The sequence below is a fragment of the Ciconia boyciana genome, chromosome 3 (genome assembly GCF_034638445.1).
Source record: "Ciconia boyciana chromosome 3, ASM3463844v1, whole genome shotgun sequence".
Classification (NCBI taxonomy): Eukaryota; Metazoa; Chordata; class Aves; order Ciconiiformes; family Ciconiidae; genus Ciconia; species Ciconia boyciana.
This window is the reverse complement of record NC_132936.1, coordinates 51,804,523-51,831,338: the sequence shown is the minus strand read 5'-3', so window position 1 is coordinate 51,831,338 and position 26,816 is coordinate 51,804,523. Positions and strand designations below refer to the sequence as shown.

Here is a 26,816-nt window from a genome sequence, read left to right as displayed (position 1 = left end):
CACAGAACTTGACAGCAGTTTATGTTGGCAATTAAAGTGTATCTGCCTTTCAGTGTAAAGCATGATGAACAGAGGTATAAACAGTACAGGTTTACTTATCAGTAGGAAAGGAAAGCCAATTAGGTCAGTAATTTCTAACTAAAATGAGATAAATAAGGGAGGGGAGTCCATTCTAGAGTTTGTACATGTTGGCCAAGTACCTGTTGTTAGTCTATTTGGTGTCTGGACCCTCAGAAGGGGAGGGATAGTACGAAACAAAAATTCAGATGCCAGCAGCTGAGTTCCTATTGAATCTCCAGCTGTATATGAAATGTGCCTTCCATGATACACAAACTTCAATGGAGGTAGTCAAAATTCTACCACCTGCCCAGCAGTATGAACTGCTTCTCATTCAAATCTAATTTACATTTCATTTCCAAATTTGTATTTCTGCTTTATTATGTACCTTGGAAATAAAATTTGCGAGTTTTCTTTGCAGGGTCTGATAGTCTACTTATAGGCAAAATAACAGTAGTTATGCCATCCTGGAGCTAATCTCTTCCAAACACAGTAAGGATTCATCTTGAAGTGACATTCTGGCTGTGAAAATTCCTGGTCAAACACAGACATAACAACTGAACCAAAATGAAACTTGATTTAAAGAAGAAAAAAGGAGGTGGGGGGTGGATGGGTGTAGAATACCCTGGAATTATCAAAAGCAAATGAAGAAGTTATTGACTGAGGGACCTGAAATAAGGAGCAGAGAGGAGAAGCTTTGCCACAGCGATAGCAGGGAGTACTTCGTCAGTGAAGAGGGAACCTCCTTCCCCTGCAAATATGAATGCATTTGAGAAGAAGGAGAGGCCATTAGAAGAATGTAGTTCTATTTCTGTGTATCACATGCCACAGGACCCTACCCAATAATTTCTAAACCCAAAAATCTGATCCGTTTAGGTAAACTTTTCAGAAAAGGGTTCATTTGCACCTAGTGACTTTTAGCAATGGACTCATGTCCTTAGGTTTGTTTGTGGACATCTGGAGATCTGGGAAAGGTAACGAAGAAAAGCAAGCACATTGTCACCAGAACAACATTTGATGAAAAGCAGTGTACACTCTCTAAGAAAAAACATTTCAGAGATCACAAATTGAAAAAAAAGTTGAAAACCATATCCCCTATGGTATTGCTCCAATTATTACTGATCTCCCTGGTTAAACTCTTTATTCTTATTACTAGTTTAAATTTGTACAGCTTCAGCCACTATTTCTTATTATCTCTTTTTTCCTAGATTAAAGGATGGTCTACTAACAGAAATGTCTTCCTTGTACAGATTCTATTAATAGGCAACTTACTAATGGTCTGATCTTTGTCACTGATAAATTAATTTGCTTAATCTTGGGGGTTTTTTTAACTCTAATCATTCTTTTAGCTCTTTTCAGAGCTGCTCCCAAGCTTTCAGCATCTTTTGTAGAAATTAATACCAAAAAGGCAAAATATTTTAGTGACAGTGTCTGTCACACCAAGCAGTAATATCTTCTTATTATTCTTATTTGATATTCTAATGTTTACCTACCTAGTAATTACATTCATTCTCTTGTATCTTTTGATACACCAGAAGAGCAGGTTTCTATATGATATATGCCAACGAAGGCTGGTTGACTACAAACTTTGAGCTCTACATTCCTGATCATTTTATGTTCAGAGTACATATCACATATTCTGCACTTTTCTTACCACTTTTGCCTTTTCTTTCAGACAAAAAAAGAAAAAAAAAATCACAACCAAAGTATTAGGAATACGCAAATACACTATCAGCTCAGCATACTGTCAGAAATCATACTGTAGGGAAAGGGTGACCTTCTGTGGTTATTCAGATTTATCAGCAGGGAAATTCCTTCAGAGTTGTCAGAATATGTATCCTAAAATGGATACTTCCTTCTTGAAAAAAATGTTAATTCAGAGAGAATGAATGATCAGTTATGAATATGCATGTGCACACACAAAACACAAGAGAAAAATCTTGTATTTTTGTTCTTTAACGGTCAATTACTATATTCCCTTCATAGCTTTTTTTAATTGTCCAAGGCACTATTATAACGTTGGGCTACAGGGAGAAGGAATACAACTGAAAGTATGTATTTGTAAATGTAGGAGAAAAGAACCACATTATCTATGTAAGTTCTTCATAGGGTTATCTTGACAAGCATTTCAGCAGAAATGGTGGCATAAACAGCACCCACTCTCCTTTCCATTCACAGTTTTGTTCCTCTCCCATATTGTTTCCTCAGTATTTGTGAACAAGGAACTATTTGTGTGGCTGTTCAACAAACTAGACTGGAAAGCAATGCAGGTGATAACCCAGCTAAGGACTGGGGTTCTTATTTTCAGTTTTAAGGTTATTGGAAGCTGGGTCAGTTCTGTGACGTGATGTATCACGCTGTCACACAAACAGCTGTCCTCAGCCCAAATGAGGGATGGCACAGAGGGGAGAAGTGAGCAACAGAAACACAAAGAACACTTATGTCAGCACTGATGACCATTTTCTTAGAGGCAAGCTATGGATACAGAAACACACCACCACAACCCCACCCCAATAAAAATAATAATAATAAAAATCTTTGGTATCTCGTAAGACTGTGATGCCATTGAGCAGAGTACCAATAATACTCTTGAAGTATTTAACAGGCAAACATGTATATCTGAACTAAACATAGCTGCAGCATTAGACTCTATTGTTAAGAGCCTGTGGTTGCTTTGGGGTATTACATGAATTATGTTATATGACTGACTGAAACAGATAGTGGGCTCCTGGGAGCACATCACAGAATTCTCCATAAGCCAGCCAAAAAAACAGCCAGGAAGGCCGGTCACTGCACGCAGATAAGCCTTCACCTAATAAATAAAGCCAGAAACAGTGGAGAAATTCTGTGCATTTACAGGCCCTATCTGTGACAACCTACCCCACTGCAGCAATCCTAAGAGCAAAAAGGACATTCAACAGCCCTGAAATAAGTCTTTTTCTTGGAGGGAGACAAGAAAAAAGTCTCATAAGCAGAAGTCTGCTTGCTCACAGAAGACTATAAACTGATTTGGGACCTGCTACCTGGCAGATGCATTTGGGAAGAAAGCTCGGCAGATCCAGGCACAGTGAACCCGATAAATCTGGACATCTCCTTAGAGAGGATGACAAGGCAACATCAGTCTATTCTTTGTTTAATAATTTTTTTCTGACAAAGTGATTGTTAAATCAAACAGGTAAAGCAGCATGTAAATTATAATTGTAAATTAGTGCAGTTCTACTAGCTGATGCAAGAGACGCAAAAATAATAACAAATCTTTTCAAACATATCAGGACCAGGAAGTTTGCCAGAATCTGCAGAACTAATTGATGATCAGGATAAAACAGGAGCATTCAGAGAAGAAAATGTCATTGCAGAGAAGCTAAATGAGTTCTTTGCATTGATTCATGCCCACTGTGAAAGCAACTGGGGAGATCTCAATGCTACAGCCTTCTCCAGGGAAGACTCATCAGAGGATCTGTCCAAAACTGAAGTGATCACAAACAATTTTAAGGAACAAACTGACAAAACAAACAGTAACAAATCACCAGGACTGGATAATCACCCAACAGTTCTAAAAGAACTAATTAATTAAATAGCTTAATTAGTAACTGTGATGTGCAACCTCTCAAAACTGCCTTGATGCCTAAGGACTGGAAAGGTAACAAACATGAAAAGGATCCAAGTGAGATTCAAGTCTGGTGTCTGTACCAGATAAAATAGAAGAGACCATAAAAATAATAATAAAATTAGTGGACAGTCAGATAAACGCAATCAGCTTTGAGACTCCTAAGTTCTGACTTACTCAATTCTTGAGTTCTTTGAAGGGATCAACAAACATACATAAAGAAGACCCATCTGATGTGGCTTTCCAGGAGACTTTTGACAAAGTTACTCATCAAAATCCTAGTGAAACTAAGCAGTCATGCTGTAAGGGAGATGTCCTGGTATAGATAAATGATTAGAGGATGGAAATCAGAGTAAATTAGTAGTTCCTGCAATGGTGGAAGATGACCAGTGGAATTCCACAGCGTTTTGTGCTGGGACCTGTTGTGTTCAACTTGTCCATAAACAACATGAAAAGTGGGTGACAGCAGTGATATGGGAGAGTTTGCTGATGACACTAAGATATTCAAAGTAGCAAAGATGAAGGCTGAGTGAAGAGCAGAAAAAAGATTTGTAGTCAACTGGTTATAAAATAGCAGATGAAATTTAAATGCAGATAAACATGAAAAGATGCTTGTGGAAAAACACAGAGCAGACATACTTTCATGTATAAAATTACAGCCTTTGAACCAACCATAACCGCCTGGAGACCAGTCTTGGGGTTAATGACAGAGTCCTCATGAGGGTTTAATGCTCACAGGAGGTCAAGAAAGCAACTAAAATGTTGGGAATTACTGGTAAATAAACTTAGGCAGACATGCAAATCTATGATATGGCCACATCTTAACTGCCATGTTCTGGTTTCCTCATCTCAAAAAAAAGATACAGGAATCAGGATTGTCAAAAGTTCTACGAAAAGCAACATAGATGCACAATGGTATGGAATAGCCTCTATATCAGAAAGGACTAAGTAAGCAAGGACTCTTAAGTAAGCAAGGACCCTTCAGCCTGGAAAAGAGGTAACTCAAAGAGGATATGATAAAGGTGTAGAAAGTCAGGGGTGGTGTGAAATGAATGACGGGATTAAATATTCACCGACTGTTCAATACAAGAACCAGAAGGTATCAAATAAAGATAGTAAATGCAAATTCAAAACAAGCAAAAGGAATTATCTGTCCAATGGGTAGTTGTTATGGCAACTCTTTAACATGTTACAAGTTTATATGGGGTAGAGGGGAAACTGTAGAATTTCATGGAAAAGAAGTCAACTGAGGTTTATTTCACATACAGAGTACCACAGCTGGCTAAGGAAGTTTCCAAACTGGAAAGAGCTGGAAGTTTGGTAAGTATACGCAGGAAGTATCGTATATGCTTGCTCTGTTTTTACTGTTCTCTAGGCATCTGATTTTCACCACTGCCGAGTATGGATAGTAGGCTGGATGAACCTTTCATATGACCCAATGTGATTATTCTTTTGCTGAAGAGGCAATTGCTGCATCCAGTGATGTCAGATACTTAACAAATGTTTCCTCATTAAAAATGTAGGCTACACTAGAGTATAAATGGACTTTTCTATACAACAGGCACAAGATTTCTTCTATGCAAATTTTAGTATCACACCCTGTATTTGTGCACTTAGGATTGAAAATAGACTCCTAACTGTACACTGATAAAAGATTACATGGAAGCTGACAGGGCCCCAAAAGGCCACCTAAGCTCAGATAGTGCCTGACTTACTGACAGAAGCTACTGCCCTCCTTAGGCAACCTCTCTGTTACAAAAGCATGGCTTCCTTGTGACTTATGACACTAACCACAGCCTGAGAAAGTCATCCTTTATATAGCTTATCTGAAAAGCTTAGAGATGATAATGATCTGGGAAAGGGGGACAGCATCTTGTTAAAAGATTTCCGGAGGTGGGCAAAAGTCTACAATGCTGACTAGAAACAGAAGCATGCAAAGCTCATCCTGCAAGATAGAGGGTCTACAAGAACACTTCTGACAGCTTTCATGGCATGTGGCAGCCACCAAGGATTTTTTTGTTACTCCACACAAGTAAGCTCCAAAACCAACCATGAGTGAAGTCCAACACAACATGTACTTCAGATGTGTAGAAAAGCACTGCTGAATTCCCCAGTCCTACCTTGCAGATCCAACTTTTCCAACCTTCTCTACTCCTTACCTAAGACTATGACATATGGAATTTAGCAAGTCTTGCCAATTCAATTTCCCCAAAAGTCTTTCTCACAGAGTTAAATTACTACTTTCCCATTCCTTCTGACTTTTTTACCCAAGAGAGAAAACGAGCTGAGAAAAAAAAGAGCTGAAACTACAGTGTGGTGAGAAGAACAGAGACTATTTGGGTGGCAGCTGTGGAATTCAGTGTGCGGTGTGGGAGCAAGTCATTAATGCTATTTCCAGTGCTCACATTTTTATTTTCACAATATTTAATGCTTATTTTTAAAGTCACAGTTATGAAAGCACTTGAGAAAATCTGAATGCTGGTTTTCTTTTATTTTTTCCCCAGTATGTTTCTAGCTGCCATGATGGCCAGTAAAAAAACCTGATCCCATGAACTTTGCAACCTGAAAATTCAGAAAATGCATACACTTCCTTTCTTAATGTATCAGGTTTTAGTCCTAAGGATTTTTAATGCTTTGAGTTAATAATAATGATTTATCCTCCTCTTTGCTTCTTCCCACAGCAGACAATTTTACTCACACTGCTGTTACTTGTTTTCTTTTCAACGCATACCAACTCATGCTATAACTCACTAGCTGTCAGCATTTTAAAAGAAAGATTAGCAGTGCCAACTACACCTCAGGAAAAACATGTGCACTCCTCACAGCTCAAGTGTTTATTATATACTACAGAAAAAGTGATGCATTACATTATCTATGTCCCTCTTCTTGTTTCTGCAGGGCTTCACTAAGCTGACAACTGACAGTTGCATGCTTGTTTAAAAACTGCAGTAAGAAATAATTATTCTGAAGACACTGCATATATAATCATCACAACATAATAACAATTTTTTTTAATACACAAGGTATTTCTTTACTAATTTGTATTTTGATAAAACAACTGACAGTTTAACACAAAAAGCAATGCTAATCTAGTGAAGAAAGATATAGTTTAGGACCACTTAATAAAGTAGACAAATGAGAAGCTAAATTCTGAACACTACCTGACAACAAACAATTTTAATTTACATATGAGCCTACAATTCATTATGACACAAAGGTATTAGCTCAGGAGCCTAGAAAAGTTCCCCTTAAAATTACAGATGAAGATTGAGAGGAAGACGTTACTCAATTTAAGATCCTTATTCCCAGTCCCATCATTTGTTCAGTTTTTAATACAGTGCTCACAAGGAAAAATCACTACAAAACTAGTAAAATATCATGCCTTTGATATTTCTTATATTATTCACATAGTGTTTACATAGCGTTTTACTAAAGTGTCTTTGAAGACTATACAATGCAAGAGCAGCCTGAACCAAGAAATACTCAGATATGCTGCAGAAATGTTAATCAACAGACATTTAGAAGAATACAAACAACTTAATCTTTGTTCCTCTTCCATGTGTATTATCACAGAAAACAGGGAGGCAGGTAAACAGGAAAGGGAGAAACTATTTTTGTATTTGGCAGGAGAAAGAATAGATTGTTCAGTGTAGCCGATCTGGTTACCTTCATTAACTGCCTTTAACAATAGCAGCACAAAAGACCTGCTTCCAACAATCCTCCAGGAATTACTAACCCTGGGATAAATTGTATAGGATAATCAAATGTCCTCAAACTAGTTTAGATGCTGGAGCAGCCAAGAAAGTTCCTTACTTTTAAGAATAATCTTAATGTGATTTAATGTTCTATGTTTTGAAACCTTGTTATACCTTTGAACATCTATGCTTTACATAAAAATTATTTTCTTCTTAAATCTTACCTGGCAATAGAGCTGAGTAATTTGCCGTACATGGGGCACTCCACTCTTACCAACATGGCAATCTTTAAAACTGTGATCCTGCAGCAAACTCCCAGAGGCTGGTGCTCCAGTAAACTTAGGAAAGATCACTATGATATAGCAGGACAATACAGTGACACCTGACCCCTGAAGTTCTCATGAAGTTGGTAGCAAGTATACTCTTATAATTTTACCTCGTAATACGAGGCATTTTGACAAACTCGAAACACTTATTTCTAGGTGAATGTTCCAAGTGCAGTATTCTAGGCACATGGTTTTCTCTGGTAGAGGAGAGATACATTCTGATACCTTATGCAGTTATCAAGGAACAAATTTTCCTCTGCTTTCAAATTGCTTAACTCTGGAAAATTCACACTTCTTTTGCAGGGGAGGAGGGCAGGAGAAATACCAACAATTTCCTACTATTAAATATTCAAATAAACTATTTGCTTTAAAAAGTATTTTTTAAAACTAAGAAAAACAATTAATTACTCAAAGAACTCCTTTTACACATGCAAAGGATAGACTAGTTAATCAAATATCTGTCCTCTGTATTGCTTTGAATTTTAATCTAAATTATTTCCTTTCAATTATTTACTACTTAGAAATGCTGTCAACCATTTGAAAATTTTATTTGGTAAATGCATAAAAGTAGGTCACTGGAAACAAGCTTATACACAATAATACACAGACACATCAGAGGATTAATATATAAAAATCAAGAGATGAAAAAACTGACCTGCTGCTTCTGGTGTTTGTTTAGCAGGGCTAAAAATAAGATGTAACATCTGGAGCAGTCTGCTAAAGCTGCACAGAAGTCATTGTAGGAAGAAAGTTTGCTACAAAGATACAAAAATCAAATATAAATGTATGAAAGTACTTTTTTCCACAAAAAGATTTTTTAAAAAATTACTCTGCTTTTTACTCTCAAAGCCATATTTTCCAACAAATGAAATGAATGCCAATACTCTGACTTCTAGTAGAGGCATATGCAGTTAAATAAGAGCACAAGAGAAGTCTAGCTATCGTTGCCACGGTGAATTATGGGAAGAAGCGAACATAAGGAGCTTCCCAACCTGCTTGCCATATGGGCACAGTATACTAGCAGTAGCACTTCCTAGTGTTAAATGGGAGAACTGTAATTTCAAGATGACATGGGAAGTCAGACAGGAGAGGAAATGAAGGGTCCCTTCCTAATGCACGTCTAGTAGAGCCCAGCGACAGCACTAACAGAACACATCTCTCACCAGCAAATATGGAGAACGTGCCTTCTTGCAGTCACGATTTTATCTCTGCATATTCCCTAACAGCTGCTCCAGTCCTACACTGCTCACCTTGACCATTACAAAAATAGAAGAATTGGACATGCTTTGGTCATACCAGAAATACTGCAATAACAGAACAAACTAGGATAACCTCTTACTTCCAATGTAGTCAAAACCAGCAAACATCTGTGTTGATGTTTAATTACAACCAATTACAGCAAGACTTACAGACTTAGAGAAATGAATAATCTGAATAGATTGAGCATATTATCTACAAAGAAGCTGCATAAAATTACTGACTGAGAGAAAAGAATAATAATTCTGTATTACTAGAAGACAAAACAAAATTCAAATCTGTGCTCTGTACTGCATAGTATAATTTTTTTATTTTTGTGACTGCAATTTCCAGGAAGCTAATTAAATTTATTTTATGGCTAATTTGTATCTTCAGAGCATGCAGTTCACTAAACTTAAGAAAAAAACCTGAAGCAGTAGGAAACTTTAAATAAGACAAATTATTTTTGCTCCATATTGAATTCTAGATCAAGTAAGTGTCCTTGTCAGAATTACAGTGTCAGTATTGATTACATTTAATTACAAACCCATTACCCCACTTTTCATGGCATTTGCCAAGTAAAAGAAATGCTTTCTCCTTAGAAGAAGTAAATATGCTCAAAGTGCTGTAATCATTGCTGCAACTCAGCTCATTTTTAGGAACAAAATTAGAGAGAGAGATGTGGAAAAGGTGGCATGGAAATGGGGAAGCAAGTCACATGCTTTACAGGTAGCACAAACAGCAAAGGACCAGATTTGCCTGGTTTTAGCTGTGGAGAGGAAGGAATGATAGTCCCGTATGCAGCTGCTCCTCAAAGCACAACCTGATCTCATCTAGCAAGAAGAGCATGATGGATAATTTGGAGGAGCTGAACAGGAAGAGAAGTCCATAGCAGAATGACTTCTCAATGAACATGGAGCCACAGGCAACATGATTCAATACAATAACAAAGCAGCAGTGGCAAATACTTCTTCCAAAACGGCATTCATAAATTGTGCTTATAACCCAACTCCTCCTGAAACTACCAACAGTTTCACAACTTCTTCACAGCTTCTTCAAAATCCTTAAATTGTTTGCAACTCCATTTAGCATTGGATATTGCAAGCTGGTGCTTGGTAATTGGAAGATTTTTGACTGAGAAACTATTCAGACTACAAAAGGATCTTTTTGGGTGATTCACTCATACTGATCTCCCTCTAAAAAGCACATCTTGGGAAGCAGCCACTGAGCTGCTCATAAAACTGAGATTCTTTCAGCCCTTCCATCTGCACACTCCAGCCCTGATCCCACAGATTAATCTCCTCAAACACTCTGTGACAGCTCAAAACAATGAACACTGATCACGTTTTCCCTCTTTTGTATTTTATTTCACAATACACAGTCCCTGATATAACTTAAGCTTGTGTAATTTCTCTTATTCACTTTTTTAAAACATGGCCTAAAATGGGATTAATAAATACTTAATAATTTATGCAGCTTTAAAATATAAGAAATGTACTTTAAAAATCTCAATCAGAATCTGTGGGGTCAAAGAATGACACAATACAACAAAACATTTTTCACAGGGACGATTAATCCAAGTTTGTATGGCCACAATTAAACAATTCTATCAGTATTAATAAAGACACAATTATCATACAAAATCATTAAAAACTACACAGAGCTTTTAAAAAAAACAATTCAATGTAAATCTTCCAATTTTAGTGCTTGATCCTGCCCTCTCTGAGTCACTTGAAGCAGTAACGCTGACTTGATTGCATGCAGAAATAGCATTGTGTTCTATACGTACCTGAATATCCTGACAATGTAGGTGCATACATCCTTATCATTCATACGCTGCTCTAGCGCCACAGAGAGCTCAGAGACTGCACCATTGCAAATGAGTTGGCATCTTGCCGGAGGTAAGTCAGCCAAGTTTCGCAAAGTAGCTGTCAGCTGCACGCAGAATATTTAAAGATTTATTAATCACAGCCATTTACAACAGAATCCACACTGTTTTGAAAATTTAATAAAGCTCAGATCTCATTTATAACATCTAAGGCTGTCTGAATGCCCTGTTAACATTCTGCAGGTATGTATCTACCAATAAATTATAACAGGAAATGTGTAAGCAACACAATTGTGTATATTGAAATAATTGTTTGAAAACGAAAGATTGATACTGGTCTTTGCCTGCATGTAACCGCCTCTTTTAAGGGAAACATGATCTTTCATATGTTTTAAAATCTTGTATGCATGTATACAACCATATACCAATTGGAAATTAGGTGAAATGCTGTGGATAGTTAAAGCGATTTTTTGCATAATGTCTGATTTTGAAAATTTACATTTAAGTTTGCAGATTAATACTGATCTATAATATATATTTTGATAATAACTATAAGTTGCAAACTAAGATGATTTTATTTTAAAAGACAATAACATTTATTTTGATTAAAAAGTTAACAGTTAATCAAGATCAAGAGAAATCCACTATTCGAACAGCATAAAAATGAAAAGCTTAAGTCCTCAAGTTTCTTTTGGAGAAACCAAAATATTTTCAGAATATACTGTTCTATTTCAAGGAGTTTTAAGCATAAAATATCTATAACATGTAGATATGCAAAATGAATCAGCTATTGCATATTTTGAAATGCTCTGGTTATCTTCCAATATAAGCGTATCCAAATGCCAAGGTCAGACAGGCAATGACGTGTAAATTAACTGTTGATCTAAACCAGAACTTACTATAAAATTAATGCGAAGTCATTTAATCTAATGTCAATATGGGAATTCTTCAAATTTTCCTTATTCGAAGAGTACGGTATTTAACTTCAATTTGGTTTTAAATGTAGTTTGATAAGGCACAAAGCCTATCTGCTCAAATTGTTTGTAATCACAAAAACCTCTAGAAATTAAGTATTTTATCACTGAATTGGACTGCTTGTCCAGTGATATGTAATTGCTAATTTTAAAGGGAAAATCTGACAAAGAGCCAGTTAAGTTGTTGTGTTTGAGAAGCTTTTGCTGTCCTACTTCAACAAATTTGACAAAAGTGTGCATGTCTTCAGTTACCACACGAATGAAGAATGAAAATGCAATTCAAGGTGTTCTGTAACGGAATAACAGCAGAAGGAACAATGTGTCAAAGTGGAGAAGCAAGGTACAAAGGGAAAAATATTATGTGACAATGTGAATGTGATACGTGAATGGATTTAACTTCAGCACTAAATATGAAATGTATACTCTATTCAGAATAAACAGAAACTGAACCTATGGAAGCCATTTGCTTTTACCTCATATTTTAAGACACCTGGAGGTTTTTGTTATTTTAACTAAAAAACTGCAAAAAAATACATTTCCAGATATGCATTCATTCACAAGTCATGATGCTTCAAAAATCAACACCATACTGGAGAAATATTTTAAAATAAAAATATTCCGATTAAATACTTCGCTACTCAAAAGTTTTGGTGGAAAAATTCCTGCCAAATGGAATAGACACAGAGGACTATTCAGCGCTCACATACAAGATGTTCACAGTCAGCCTAGGATGATATTTGTTGAGCTCTAGCTAACTTCACAATAAAGAAAATGAAGGATAAACCACATATCAAAAGTGTTGTTCAAACCCAGACCAAGGCTTTCACTGCAGCAAAGAGACTTACATATCAGATGATGAAAAAAAATAAAATCTTTATTAATAGATAAAGGTGCAGAGGTCTCCAAAAAGAGAGTAAAATTTTTCACTGGCTGAGACAGTTAGATGGTTCAAAATCCTCCATCAGTAAATTCTATCAAGAGGCATCCTCACACAAAGACAGGTTGGAAAGGAAAAGCATGCAAAATAACGTATACACTTAAAAGTGTGAAATAATGAAATTCAGAAGTTCATAGAAGTATATATCCACAAAAGAACAGTTAGTATGCAAGTGAAACCTGAAGAGTACAAATTAAAAAGTAATAGATGCTAACCAGACAGCAGATGAATTCAAGATAATTTCTGATTGCTTCAAGCAGACACCATAATTCAGGGAGAAATGCCTAACAATTGGGTCTAGCAATCCCCACCAGCCTTAATCCTTATGTTGCCATGTGAAAGATCAAATTCACCCAAACAGAAAATTTAACAGCACACAAATGCTATTTTTAAAGATGACGACATTTAAGTGCTTTTCAATTAAGGAACATGGAGTACTTGTTAAGTCTTGTCTTAAGTCTTAAGACACTTCAAAAGCCTTGGCTTTTGAATAAGCATTACCATATTTCATATAAATATGATCAGACTATAAGGTGAAGCAACATAAAATGAGTCAAAGATGATCTTGGTTTCATGTCCTCTATTAAGGAAAAATAACTATTATTACAAACATTTTTATTCTTGTATTGTAGGACTTCTGCATAAAATCCATTGTGTAACAATGAAGAAATCGGAGAGGGATTTTATTCCCACAAAAAGGACCTGGCAAGATTATGTATAACACTGCCATCTGGTGATTGTGCAATTATACAGTTAAAAAATGAAGAGTTGTTCCCAGTTAACTGAGATACTTCAGTTATCAGGATTAAGAGATAGCAGAGCCTCCCTCAGAGACCACCGTGACCATTTAAGGTGTTTTTCTCCTCCAATATAACTTGCTCTCTTTTCCTGAAGACTTGTATTTATTCATTATTTCTGCATGTCACTGGATATTTGATCTTTTGCTACAAGTTAAAGTATGCCACAAAAACTTCCTTTATTCCGAAGACATGAATCACCAAAGAAACTTTCTTCGATACTATATCCCTGAAAACAGAACTATTCCTACACCTGTCTATGACGACTGAACAATTAACTCACATGGAAGAAATGGTGCACATTAATGTAGATTTGTTGAAGAAACTGATATGAGAAAGTCACACAGGAATTCCACAGCAGCAGGAATCACTACTTTTCTCACAAGAGGAAGAAAAATGAAGTATCTGTGCTACTATAGAAGAGAATACAAACAAGTGTAACAGCAACCTCAATAAGAGACAGTTGTCAATATTGACTTTTCTGCAAAATACTCGAGGCCTTCTTAGAAACAGCCAGTCTATTCAAATTGTACAAAATAGTTTTGCTACACTTCCAATCATACTGAAAACAGCAGAGATAATAATGGAAAAAAAAGAAGTGTCAAATGTAACATTTTCCTTGCACACGTTTGCAAATTAAACCCTTGATTTAAAAAACTAAATTTATCCACATACAAATAATGGAAGAAGAAACATTTCTGCAAAATTGTGGGGAAGTTCAGGCAGTTAGTCAAACAGCTGAAAATAATCTGATTCACTAATTTTATTACTTGGACATCATTTGTTATTTTTAAGTGCCCCAACTGGCAAAACCTTCTTTTTACATCTATTTAACATAAATTTCCATCTCTTTCTACTCAACAGGATTCCCATTATATGTATTATATGATTAATGCCAACAGCAGCCAGCAAACGGCAGTAACTAATATGCTTTGCTTCCAACCATCCCCATCCTGCTCTCAGAAGGATAAATATTTTTAAACTATATAGACATGAAAAGCGATACAGGATACATATCTCTAATTTAGGTTTTAAAATGCCTACCAAAACTACAACCTAAATTTCCACTCACTGAAATGACTGCACAGCTTCCGTATGTAAGGCATCATACTCTACTTCTTCATCTAAGCTTACTTTTCTTATAGTTTAGGTGGTTTAAGTCACTGTCTATCACCTTGCAAATTACAGAGAACAGAATCTATTCTGGACCCCCAATCGCTCCTCAATACTTTTCAAAAGGAGGTTTCTAACTAAGCTGATAGCCTAAGGCAGCACTGCAGTAGTATCGGGACTTACAAAGTCTAACTAGCAGCATTCAAGAAAAATATGGTCATTAAAATCTTGATTACGTGCAGACCTGAAGTTTGTACACCTTCTCTTGAAAAAGAAAGCTTGGAAATCCCATATACAATTTTTGTATAGAATATAAGGTATGATATCGACTAAATGGCACAGATTATTTTAGAATTGTTTGGAGAATTCACAGTGCCACAGGAAAGTTAACATTTCCAATTCTAAAGATAGAAGTGTATAAAAGAGAATTTTGTGATTCATATAGGAACTTAACGATGACAGGACCAGATAGGAAAAAAAATAGGAATACAACAAGCACAAAATTTCCAGTCTCATCATACATTCTCCCAGTTTTTAGCAATTCGCCACTTTGGGACTTCCTTAGCCAAACATAAGTATTAAGCCACATCATTTAATTCAGTGCTTCATAGCATCTCCCAATCTGTTTATGTTTGTATTAAGATTATACACACTATTCTGGAAAGACAGACGTCACAGCTCCACTAAAATAAACAGAAAAAATCAGTAATAGTAACATGATGATGTAAGCTACCTGTTTTCTTATATACTTTCAAGTAGTATAAAATCCCTTGTTTATAAGTTAGTAGAGAATTAAAGAAATCTGGCATAATTAGTAGAGAAATTTAGTGTAAACACTACCTCAGAAAATTGTCCAATATATTTTCCTATGAAGTCCCCAAAAGCTTACAATTACACCATTCACTAATCTTTTCTTTAATAATTTCCAAGACAAATGCCAGGAATCTACCTGGCAAATCCTTGACAAATTCAAAAAACCCACAACATATGCATAACTCAAGATTTATCTACATAACCATTTTTTTCTAAAACACTAAGGTTTAAACAGTTTTAGGGAAAAGGATTAGTTTTCACAGCCACCACTCATCAAGGTACCTCATATGTGAAAGGATAGTTTTGAGCCTGCTGCCTTCAAAAAGATTCAAAAACTGTTGGCTTTTACAACTACCTTTTCCTTAAATTACAGTTCTTCAAAAACACTTTGTCAAAGAAACGTAGCTATATTTTCCTATGCATTCTTTGAAATGAATTATTCTTGTAATAAAAAGCTTCCCCTACTCTTCCAGAGTATTGCAGAACCAGTTTGTATTTATTATTTCAGTTTAAAGAATTTAGACAGGGAACACATTTTTATCTGTTTGCTATAATATCCAGAAGACTGTCAGCACCATAAAGTAATAATAAGAAACTGGTTTTATTAGGTACCTAAAAATATTTCTATTAACTTCAGAATTTCTACAGCCTTTAAAATTGACTACACAAAAATATCTATGATAATCAAATGTAGGTCCTCAACAACTTCATGTAAACTTCTTAAAAGACTGTTCAGTATAGGTATAACTGTCAGTGGCACACAGGGTTAGCTTATCTCCTCTAATTAAATTTTTAATTTGCCCTTGAAGTGTGTACTTTTAGAAATAAAAGTAAATGCTAACCTGGACTAATAGGTGGCCCAAGCTGGAGAAATATGTGTCATTTTCTTTTATATTGTTAATCTGCTTCATTAATTGCAGCAACATTTCAACAGCTCCTTTGTTGATCATTTCATTAAGGAGTACTGCGTTTCCAGACATGAATTTTATAGCTCCCATGCAATACAGGAGAGCTTCATTGTTTTTTTGTAGATCTTCAGTTCTCAGGACCTCCAACAAACAATCTAAAAGAAAAATCATTATTCAGAAAGCCTAATATTAACATTTATATTTGATACTGTCAGTCATTGAAGAGATTAACAATTGGGGAAAAAAAACTCAGATGGGACTCTTACATTTCTAATAAGTGGGCTAGAAAAATTGGGTATTTGGATTGAAACCAAGAAACAATTATTGATGAATAAGAGAACGAGCCTGACTTTTGTTCTCCCAGGCTTCAAGAACCAGCACCAGTTGTAAACACATAGCAGTAATTATTGAAATCCTCAGTCAAGATTTGCAAAAGTGATTGTGTGTGCCTGGAATTTTGTGTACTAAACTTGAGACATTCAAAAGAGGTTTAGTCCCATTACTTCCTTAAAAATCAAATGTCTTAAAGCATCTCAAATGGAGCACTAAAAAGCACAGGTGCCTAATTCAAATCTCATATTTGAAGTCTGTTCATAGCCTTTTTAGATTTACCTTTTATGTAGGTAAAGTTACTGTAAAAGTTTTGCTTATGCTACCACTGTCAGATATCTGAAATGTTAAAATTAACCGTTGTTAGCACAAGCCCAATGTGCCTTTCAGTCAAATTGAGACATTCTGAATTTGGGTGTATCTTAAATAAGTAATCCTAACCAATTTTATACTTTTGAATTTCTAGTAACTGATTGAAACTGATATTTACTTCTGCTTCCTGTGTTCCATCCAGCTGAATAAAAACATTTTCCCATCTCGTTAAACTTAAGAGATTTCTAAAGTTTTTTCTGTCACAACTCAAGTTGAAGCTCTCTCTAAGTGTATGGGTGTATATGGATGAAGTACACACACTCCAGGCTCTTGCCCAAACTCTCACCCTCGCCAACTGTCTAGCGGTCAGCTAAATCACTTGGGTTGTGGCAATGTGAGAAATCAGTTTCAGGTCCCTGCTCTATTCAGTATCAAACAGGATCTTGAACAGTAGTCGTCTATTTTGGGATGAACAGTTACTTTATTTCTTCTACTGGAGCTGCTCCACTGCACATAAATAGTTCACAGGACCAGAGGAAGAAAAAGAAATTGAATCTGTAACCCAGTGACTGCAACAGGAATCTGGGTGATTACGATGATAACCTAGGTTCATGTCTTCAGTCTGGATAAGGTGGGTCCAAAACATAAAGAGTGAATAAACAAACAAACAAACAAAAAACCTACCAAAAACATTCTTTCCTTCACTAGGTTTTTAAATACAGGGAAAGAAGAGCAAGTGAAAGAAAAGTGAGTGAAGATGGAAATGAGAGAAAAAAACCCAACACTTACACAGACATAGCCACTCAACGTGTCCAGATTTTTGTACAATGCTAATCTCTACAGAACTGTAGTTTTCGGTATCCAAAGTCAGTTGAGCAACCTGAGCTGTTCTCTTTTCTCCGAGTCCTTTCCTGTTGATCTTACTACTGGAAAGGCTTATGTGGTCTTTATTTCTGACAAGACTCACATACTAAACTTTAAGACCATGAATACTCTTATCTATTTAAGCAGATAATATCTATTTATCTATAAGCAGTGTAATATCTATTACACATATGCTTTAACTTATGCACATGCAATAAATGCTTGCAAGGTTAAACCCTACATTAATAAAACCTAATGAAGTTTTAATGAAAGGAAAGACCATCAATCAATACTGAGTACCATTCATACACTGTCATTTTCTTCATATTTCTCATATTTGCAAGGTGTATGTGGATGACACAAATACAGTTACAATCATGAAAGATATCAGAGCCATTGCTGACAATTCTCCGAAACCATTGGCTCAACGTGCAGCAGCAGCTAAAAAAGCCAATGATTGTTCTCAATATCCTTCCTGATGACGGCCAACAACACAGACAGCATTATTTCGCTTCTATAAAATTTGGTGCAGACACATCTTGACTTCTATAGACAGTTTTGTTTTGTACATCTCACAAAGGATCTACTGGAGTTGGAGAAGGTACAGAGAAAGGCTACTAAAACAACTGAGAGAATGACACAATACCCTTTCAAAGAAAGAGCTAGAAGGCTGAGATGCCTCAGTGTGAAGAGGATAAGGCAGAGATATGTGATATGACTGTGGTTTAAAAAATCATGAAGATGGAGGGTAAGCTGACTGTAGAAACTCTTACAAATCCTGCAAAACTACAAGCAGGGGCATAATGAAAAGCAGATAGGTTTAAAACAGCAGACAGAGAACTTCTGGAACTTGTTGCTCTATGAGACCGTAGAGGCAGACAGAATCAGAAAGTTCAAAAAGGAATTAGGCAAATTAATGAACAAAAGATCTATAAACAGAGACTAAAAAGGATTAGGCAGGGATGCACCATCTAATGTCCCTAATAGAATGTAACAATTCTGGATACAGGGGAAACAGATCACAGAAAACACATAGGCTTCCACGCTCTCCCCAAACAGCATCCCCTACCTCCAGCATCCCCTATCGCCATCATTAGACACAGAATACTGGACTAGATGGACCGTTGGTTTGACCTAGTAGGCAATTTTTAGTGTGTGACTAAGTTAACTCAGAATGTTTCTTGAACAATGATCAATCTAACTATTGAATTTCAACATCTAACTTATATACAAGAACAGAATACATACCCAATAATCTATCATTTTCAATGATGTAATCATTTTTTTCATCCCTGCAAATTTTAAATGCAAGCTTGCAAACACTGAGAAGATTTCTTCCATCCACTTTCATCTGCAAAGAAAGTAAAATACATAAAAATCACAACTAAAATCTACATACAAAAACGCACCATAACATTTTACGAGTTCAGACACCATGGCAAACTTATATTCTCACAGAACTATTAAATTCCAGCTGAAACCCTGACAGTACACTGAGCCAAACTGAAAAGTTTGCAGAATTAAAGGACTCTGAAACCTAGATAGTTTAAGCTCTATTTAGCAAACTGTGCTGACTGACTTTAAAATAACAGATGATATACAAACTTTTTATATGTTTTCTGCAGGTAGTATATCAATAATCTGCACGTTTTTTTCTCTAATTCACTCTTACAAATAAATTCTGCACAGGATTCACTGGTTTGGCATCTGTGGCCATACCACAAAGAACTCCAGTACAACAGTACATGTCATAATGAAAGTTATTCTCAAATATCAGAAAACAAGATCTTATGATGTACTAATGGTCACTGAGAGATCATGAAAGGGAAGTAAAAGTGTTAAAAATGCAATGACAAATCTCTTCCTTTCCTCTGCACTTCAAGGGCAATTTCTTCTGTTGTTCATGATTTTTAAGATTCCACAGAAAAATGTCAGTAACAGAATTTTTTTTTATAAGCACCACTTAACATCTATGTAGTATCTGAATATATAATTATATCTTCTGATTAAAATATCACATGCTACCTTAAAGGAGACACCCCCCCCCCCCAACACACACATACACAAATTACTAAAATGTCTACAACACAATGCTAGCTGGTATCCTTTCACCAGTGACTATCCGTACATAAATAGTAGAAGCTCAACCAATAGGTTCAAAAGCACCAACTTAATGGAGAGTTTTAACCAGAAATACTAGAGAAAGAGATAATTACACTTACTCACTTTCCAAAAAAAAAAAATGTTTTGGTATTTTCAGATAAAGGTGTTCAATGAGGTCAAGATATTATTAAAAAACTAAGCTTCATTTCCATGTGTAATTTTTTAAATTATTGTTTTGTTTAAATCCCTGCATGTGTATCCCAGCTTAGGACACTGTCTCTTTTCCTTGCTTAAGAAATATTCCATATACCATACACCAGCTATCCTATTTTGTGTCCCTCCTTCCTCACCCAGACATAATTTCTCTGCAAAAAATAGGCTCCAGCAAGTGCCAATCTGGATGAATGGGAGACTAGTATCCGTATGGCAAGAAATTGTGCTTAGGAATTGTGTTTTAGACACAGTTTAAACGTATGAAATGAAAAATTAAATGCAAGTTGTAATTCACGATTTTGAGCTTCACATTCTACCAAACAGCATTTTAAAACACTTACAGCCAGAATAATCTTTGCCAGCTTCAGGCAAAGTGGATCTGAATCAATGTCTACAAGTTCATATAATGTCTTCAGAAGCACGCTTCTTCTTTTAAATCTTTTTCCAAGCATATTTCCTTCATTCAAGGCTTGATACAGCTTGGTGCAAGCCAGACAAAGATTTTCTATATTGTCTTCTACTTGAAGGGGGGGGAAGGGAGAGAAAAATAAAAAATAATTATTGGTGCCATCTTTTCCAGAGCATCTCAACAGACAAAGACATAGGAGAACAAAATAAAGAATGGGTTGCACAAGAACAAAAATAAGGTGCCCAATAAATCTCTTAAAATGATAATGCGATCCTCAGAAACAGTTTTATTCTGCTCTTTCAAAAAGAAGAGACTCCAGCCAAGAAATCACAGAGCCAAAATAATACCTAAAGCTAAAATGAAACTCACCTTTAATGCTTAATAATCACATTGACCAAATGTCTACCAGGAAACTGTGAATCTGAATATATTCTTTAAAAAGCTCCACCAAACATTACATGTGAAAAAGAGACAGTTAAGGAATATTTTTCTGCCCATATACATAACCTAATATATCAAACCTTGCTGGGATTAAGAACAAGTGAACGTAAAAGCTCGTTAGAACTCTCCAATGCATAGTAGAGGTGCAAGATATATTTCAGTGGACTGTTGGCCTATTGACAAAAAAGTCATCTACTTCCTAACCTGAGTCCCTCAGAGACTATTTAAAAAATACAAAAATAAAACCTGCAGTAAATTATTACAAAATCTGCACCTCAATGCAATGGAATCATGTACATGTTTACTTTAGAGTGAAAAGTCTTGCCTATTTTTAAAATTCAAGAGTGAGGGTTTTTTCTTCTTTTCGTACATTTGCTTTTGTCTATAAGGTGGCACTAATAAAGCACCATATAAACCCACTTAAACTGCCTGTATAAACTCTGCATTTACTCAGGATGTACTTTGTAGCTGAAATAGAGTCGTATTCAAGGAGGCAAAGCACTTGTGATGAAATATACATGGACAGGAAATTACGACAAAAAACATTATATCTAAGGCCCCAAACCTGTAGGCAGATTCAAGGACCCACCCCTCATGCTGAGCAGTGCCTGGAAGCTCTCAATTTGCAATTATCATACTCAAGGAACACCAATGACTATTCCATTTCTACTCCCATCATGACAGAAAATTTAACAAAATTTAGTATGATTCTAAATCCTCTGCTCCAGTAAGCAGTGAAACAGGAGTGGCAAGGAACCAAAATTGAAAGGTCTCCACTCCATTTCATCAAAATTAACAACAACAAAAAAATTATTCATCACTCATCCCATGGGGCATTTTTGAAGCTTATCCTCCCTTGAGTACTGGAATGTAATAAAATAAAATATTTGCTCTTCTAGAAAAAGAGACTTTGGGGTTCTCTTTATTTTTGTCATATAACAATCATCTCAAGCGCGTGATATGCATAAGATTTTAGACAATAATCAAGTTCCAGGTTAAACTTCAGATTTGTTTTTGAATGGAAAGTTTTCTGCAAATATTTTTGAGGGAGAAAGGGGAAGAAAAAGGCTTTTCTAAACTAAATGTGACCTAAATGCATGTGCAGGGAATTAGCTGAAAGGTATGAAGCAAGTGACTGCATACAAAATTAAAAAATACTGAATTACCAACAGACCCACTCAAAACATTAAAATTATGGAATTCTAATATTAATTTTGATAGGAAAAACTGTGATTGTGCAGTAAACAGCCTAAATAAAGCAATGTAACATGCAGCTGCAGGAGGCAATGATACGATTCAGTTACAATCTGTGTGAATATTCAAGAAGCAGCAAAACTCTTAACTTTAAGGTTTTTGTAGAACTACATTCAATCAACTGGTGAGAAAGTATCATTAGATCATTTCATCTACTATTAGAAAAACTAAGCCATAATTAAGTTTTAAAAAAACCCCAACACACTAACCAAATCAAGTAAAGATTGAGGAAAAGGGGCATGAAAATTGATTTTCCTTAGTTACATTCATGACAAGGGAAAGACATGATTAGATTTTACGTCTAAATAATATGTCGCTTACCTATAAAGAACATCTCACTATGCAAAACTTTAACTCAGCGGTTTATATTTGACAATCTCAGCATTAAGCAAAGAAAATGTGAAGTTGCATAGCTGTTTTCAAATTTCCTGATCACTGTTTTTCTACACATCAGTGACAGATGTGGGAATGAGAATCCTGTCTTTTTAAAATAACAGTATATTTTGGGAATCACTCAGTACTGTACAGGTGTTTCATACTCATCAACATCTGCAAAATTATGCAAAAAAACCCCATTCTAATCTGTACCACGCTATAATGAATACTGCAAAAGATCCCGCAAAACAGAATCAATCCCCTAATTTGACACTCACTTTTAACCACCTGTAAAAACAAACTTACTTTCTATATTCCCACCATTCAAATAAATATAATGTTTGTAGAAGGCAACTAAACAACCTTTTGAATGAAACGTCAAAATGGATTTCAGAGTTCAATCTTTCAAGCCACACTTCATTTACTCAATTTTGCTTCAATATTCCGAGTCAATACATACTTTTCTGAGACATCTTAACACTTTAAGCATAAATGGAAATTTTCATTAAGATTTCCTTAGTTTTCTAAAATTAATTGAGACCTTAAATACATTCTGTGCTTAAAACAGTGAATCTGTGCAGTACTTTATTCTTAAAATTATTACCTCATCACTGACTGCTAAGCTGGCAGAGCTATGTTGTCTAAAATAAGGTAATTTAATCAGACAAGATCTTCTCTAAACCAGTATTTTTTTTAACAGAATCACAGAATGGTTGAGGTCGGAAGGGACCTCTGGAGGTCATCTGGTCCAACCCCCTTGCTCAAGCAGGGCCACCTAGAGACAGTTGCCCAGTTTTACACTGAAAGCATAAAAGGCTACATAGTCCAACTACTGTTATTCTTTTGTAGTAAACACAAACAAGTCCCATGTTTCCTGCAGGAAATAGTACAGAAAATACACCCTTTCAAGAACAGTATTACCCACCTTTTTTCAGCTCATGCAGAATTGGTAGAATCTTTGTATGCCAAAAGATTTCTTCCTCTTCCGATTCATTTATTCTTGTTTCATCCTCTAAGCCTTAAAAAGACATTCAAAAGAAAAGCACATATTCAGGGAAGGTTTCAACTTCTACACAAATAAATAGCTACAAATACTTTATTCATCAGTCAGAAAAAAAATCAAAAATGTCACATTTTGCTATATTTTTGGTTATTCTACCTATTCAAGCTTTTGGTTTTATTTACATTTTCTCAAAAACAAAAGTTTCAAACAAAACTAGATGGATAAATGTTTTGGTATATAAAGCTGTACTGTAAAGCCAGATTTGTTTTTGTTTGCTAACATTAACATTTCATTTGATCACTGAATTGGAAGTTAATGACTACTTTTACATCAACGTGTCCTACTATTTTTCAGTTCTGTGTCCATGTGACAGCTTATTCTGTGTTAAAAAATATCCATACTACAGACAATCCTCTAGGATTGTACAATTTTATCTAGTACACATGCACAATATTACACCAAGCTTGGTTAACTGACTCTTTGGTCAGTTAGGGAAAAATAGTCTTGTTACTTATTACATTCTGTTAGCAATTCTAACCACTTCATGCAATTAGTTTTGAGAACGTCTCAACTAAATTTTTGTAAAATGCATGTTTCCCTCCTATTCTTTATTACGTTAAACAATTTCCACACAGCATCTTGGGAAATGACTAGTGAACTACAGATATCTGAAAGATGTTTTGCCTCCAATAAACATGTCCGAAACCTTCAAGGCAACCAACTCCCAATTTTCTTGGCCACCCTCAACCAATTTCCTTCACGGTGACTCAGAAAAAAAATACTGTTCATTATCAGAAACCTTGTCCACTTCATGAAGAGAAGTTTTAAAAAATATTTCAGCTTTTTTTATCCTTTGCTTCAAAAGGAAAAGACAAAAATGTCTATCAGCAGACATCAAGTTAAAAATTGGTAGACCAAAAAATCAGTGGTCTGGAATTCTTCTGGAAACAAGACTGGGAGCATGGATCTGATTTCAGATTGGACAAGGGAGTTGGTGAAACATGGTTTATTAAAACATGGATTCCATGACTGACTTTCATATAAATGCAATATCACTGGGAATTATTCCAACTTGCTGAACATCCTTTTCACATTCACCTGGCACTATGTGAAGTGACAGAATTCTGGTCTTGACCATTGGCCCACTCCCGCTAGAGAGCTAGTTTCTGTGTAACTTGATTTTTAAAGGTTCTAACAATTGCTTACAAGGTGCACGCAGGCATATTTTTGGAGTTCAAGATTAGGTTAAGCTCCTTATCTTGCAGGCAACCAAAGTTGTTGTTATCAAGATGGGGCTTGGTTTGTCGTGTTTTGTTTTGTTTTGTGTTTTTTTTTTTAATAGGGAAATAAAAGTCACACAACTCCACTAAATAACATGAACAAAGCCATTAAGACTATTGCCCCGGTACTCAGCACTGGTGAGGCCACACCTCGAATACTGTGTTCAGTTTTGGGCCCCTCAGTACAAGACACTGAGGTGCTGAAGTATGTCCAGAGAAGGGCAACAAAGCTGGTGAAGGGTCTGGAGAACAAGTCTTATGAGGAGTGGCTGAGGGAACTGGGGTTGATTAGTCTGGAGAAGCGGAGGCTGAGGGGAGACCTTATCGTTAAAGGAGGTTGTAGTGAGGTGGATGTCAGTCTCTTCTCCTAAGTAACTAGTGACAGGACGAGAGGAAATGGCCTCAAGTTGCATCAGGAGAGGTTTAGATTGGATATTAGGAAAAATTTCTTTACTGAAAGGGTTGTCAAGCATTGGAACAGGCTGCCCAGAGAGGTGGTGGAGTCACCATCCCTGGAGGAGTTAAAAAAACGTGTAGACGTGGCACTTTGGGACATGGTTTAGTAGGCATGGAGGTGTTGGGATGACAGTCAGACTACATGATCCTAGAGGTCTTTTCGAACCTTAATGATTCTATGATTCTATGACTAGAATGTATACATTTTTTAAGTGACAGATCTGTCAGAAAGTGTCTCCTACTGTTCATTACTAGCTCTTGCATTTAAATGACAATGTAAATTCTTAACAAAATAATTATCAAACACAAAAAATACTGTACTATATGAGAACACTGATATTGAGAGGTTTGCATCATGACAACAGTACCTCAGACCTTAAAAAATGACTGTCTATTGAGCGTTACTTGAAACAGTGAAACAATTAAAAACTTCCTGACTATTTTAAAAGCTTGCTCTTTAAAAAAAAATCCAGACTTTTTGTGTATCTGTATTAACTTTAACTGTCTACCTATATTTTACACAGAATGAATCTATCAATTATATCTATTTCAAGAGATTACACAAAAATGCTTGTTTCATAAGTAATACACACTATATAACGGTATGTTATTACAACAACTATATATTGTTGGTTTGTGCATATATATATAAGTACATGTTATTAGGTAATAGTATTATTACTTATTTTGCAGAGCTTTTTTATTTTCTAGATCAAATGAGTTATTAGTCTTATTTAGTTTGACGAGTAGCTTAATTAATAAAACACTATGCAGCATTTGCAATGAAGTGAAAGTTCTGCTCCAGATAATGTAAGAGTACAGCTGAAATGAGAACACTAGAATAGTTTGCACTGTTCCTTCCTGCCACAAAACCCACATATTGACTCCATTATTTATTTTCTTTCCAATTTGTAGCTACCTCTCTTAAACTCAAAGATGGGACTGACTTTCTAACTATGAACATGCTTAACTTTATTAAGCAAGAAATAGTTCATGTATGCATCTGCAGATGTGACCAAACTTCTCACTAGAAAAAAAATTAACAAAGCCATTCAATTTTTAGTTCAGAACAAAAATAACTGATTTCTTGTGCCACTCTGCTATAGCTGTCTCACATTCATCAGAAAAATATAGCAACCTAAAAGTCATAATGGCATAATTTTTTTAAACAAATATCTCTTGTAACTAGGGAAAAAAAAAAAGATAATCAGCTTTTACTAAACAATATTAATCCTAGCAATAAGAATGAACAGGAAATACATGACTATAAAGAAAAGCAACATTAATAAATTGTAAACTTGCATGTGTCTCAGTTCTGGGAGATTTTTAAGGTGCTGATGAAAAGTTATGGCACTAGTTTTATTTAAAATATTGCAGAAGCTGTCCTGAACCTTCTAATCGAGTGAATCTCAATTCAACAGCAAAAATACTCAAGCAAAAGAATTCAGCAAGTTGAAGTTCGCTGTCTCAGTTTTTCATAGGTCT

The 26,816-nt window shown here is 35.5% G+C and overlaps 1 protein-coding gene across 3 annotated transcripts in view; it reads right to left on the bottom strand.

Moving 5' to 3' along the window:
- Nucleotides 1-26,816, bottom strand: part of ARMC2 (armadillo repeat containing 2) — a 69,316-nt gene that overhangs the window by 16,330 nt on the left and 26,170 nt on the right. For all 3 annotated transcript variants that reach the window (XM_072855622.1, XM_072855625.1, XM_072855623.1), the window contains 6 exons: nt 23,518-23,610; nt 20,455-20,630; nt 19,046-19,148; nt 16,226-16,446; nt 10,711-10,856; nt 8,341-8,440 (listed from right to left, as the gene is read on the bottom strand). In XM_072855622.1, the coding sequence (XP_072711723.1) occupies nt 8,341-8,440; nt 10,711-10,856; nt 16,226-16,446; nt 19,046-19,148; nt 20,455-20,630; nt 23,518-23,610 (839 nt within the window). The remainder of the gene's footprint in view (nt 1-8,340; nt 8,441-10,710; nt 10,857-16,225; nt 16,447-19,045; nt 19,149-20,454; nt 20,631-23,517; nt 23,611-26,816) is intronic.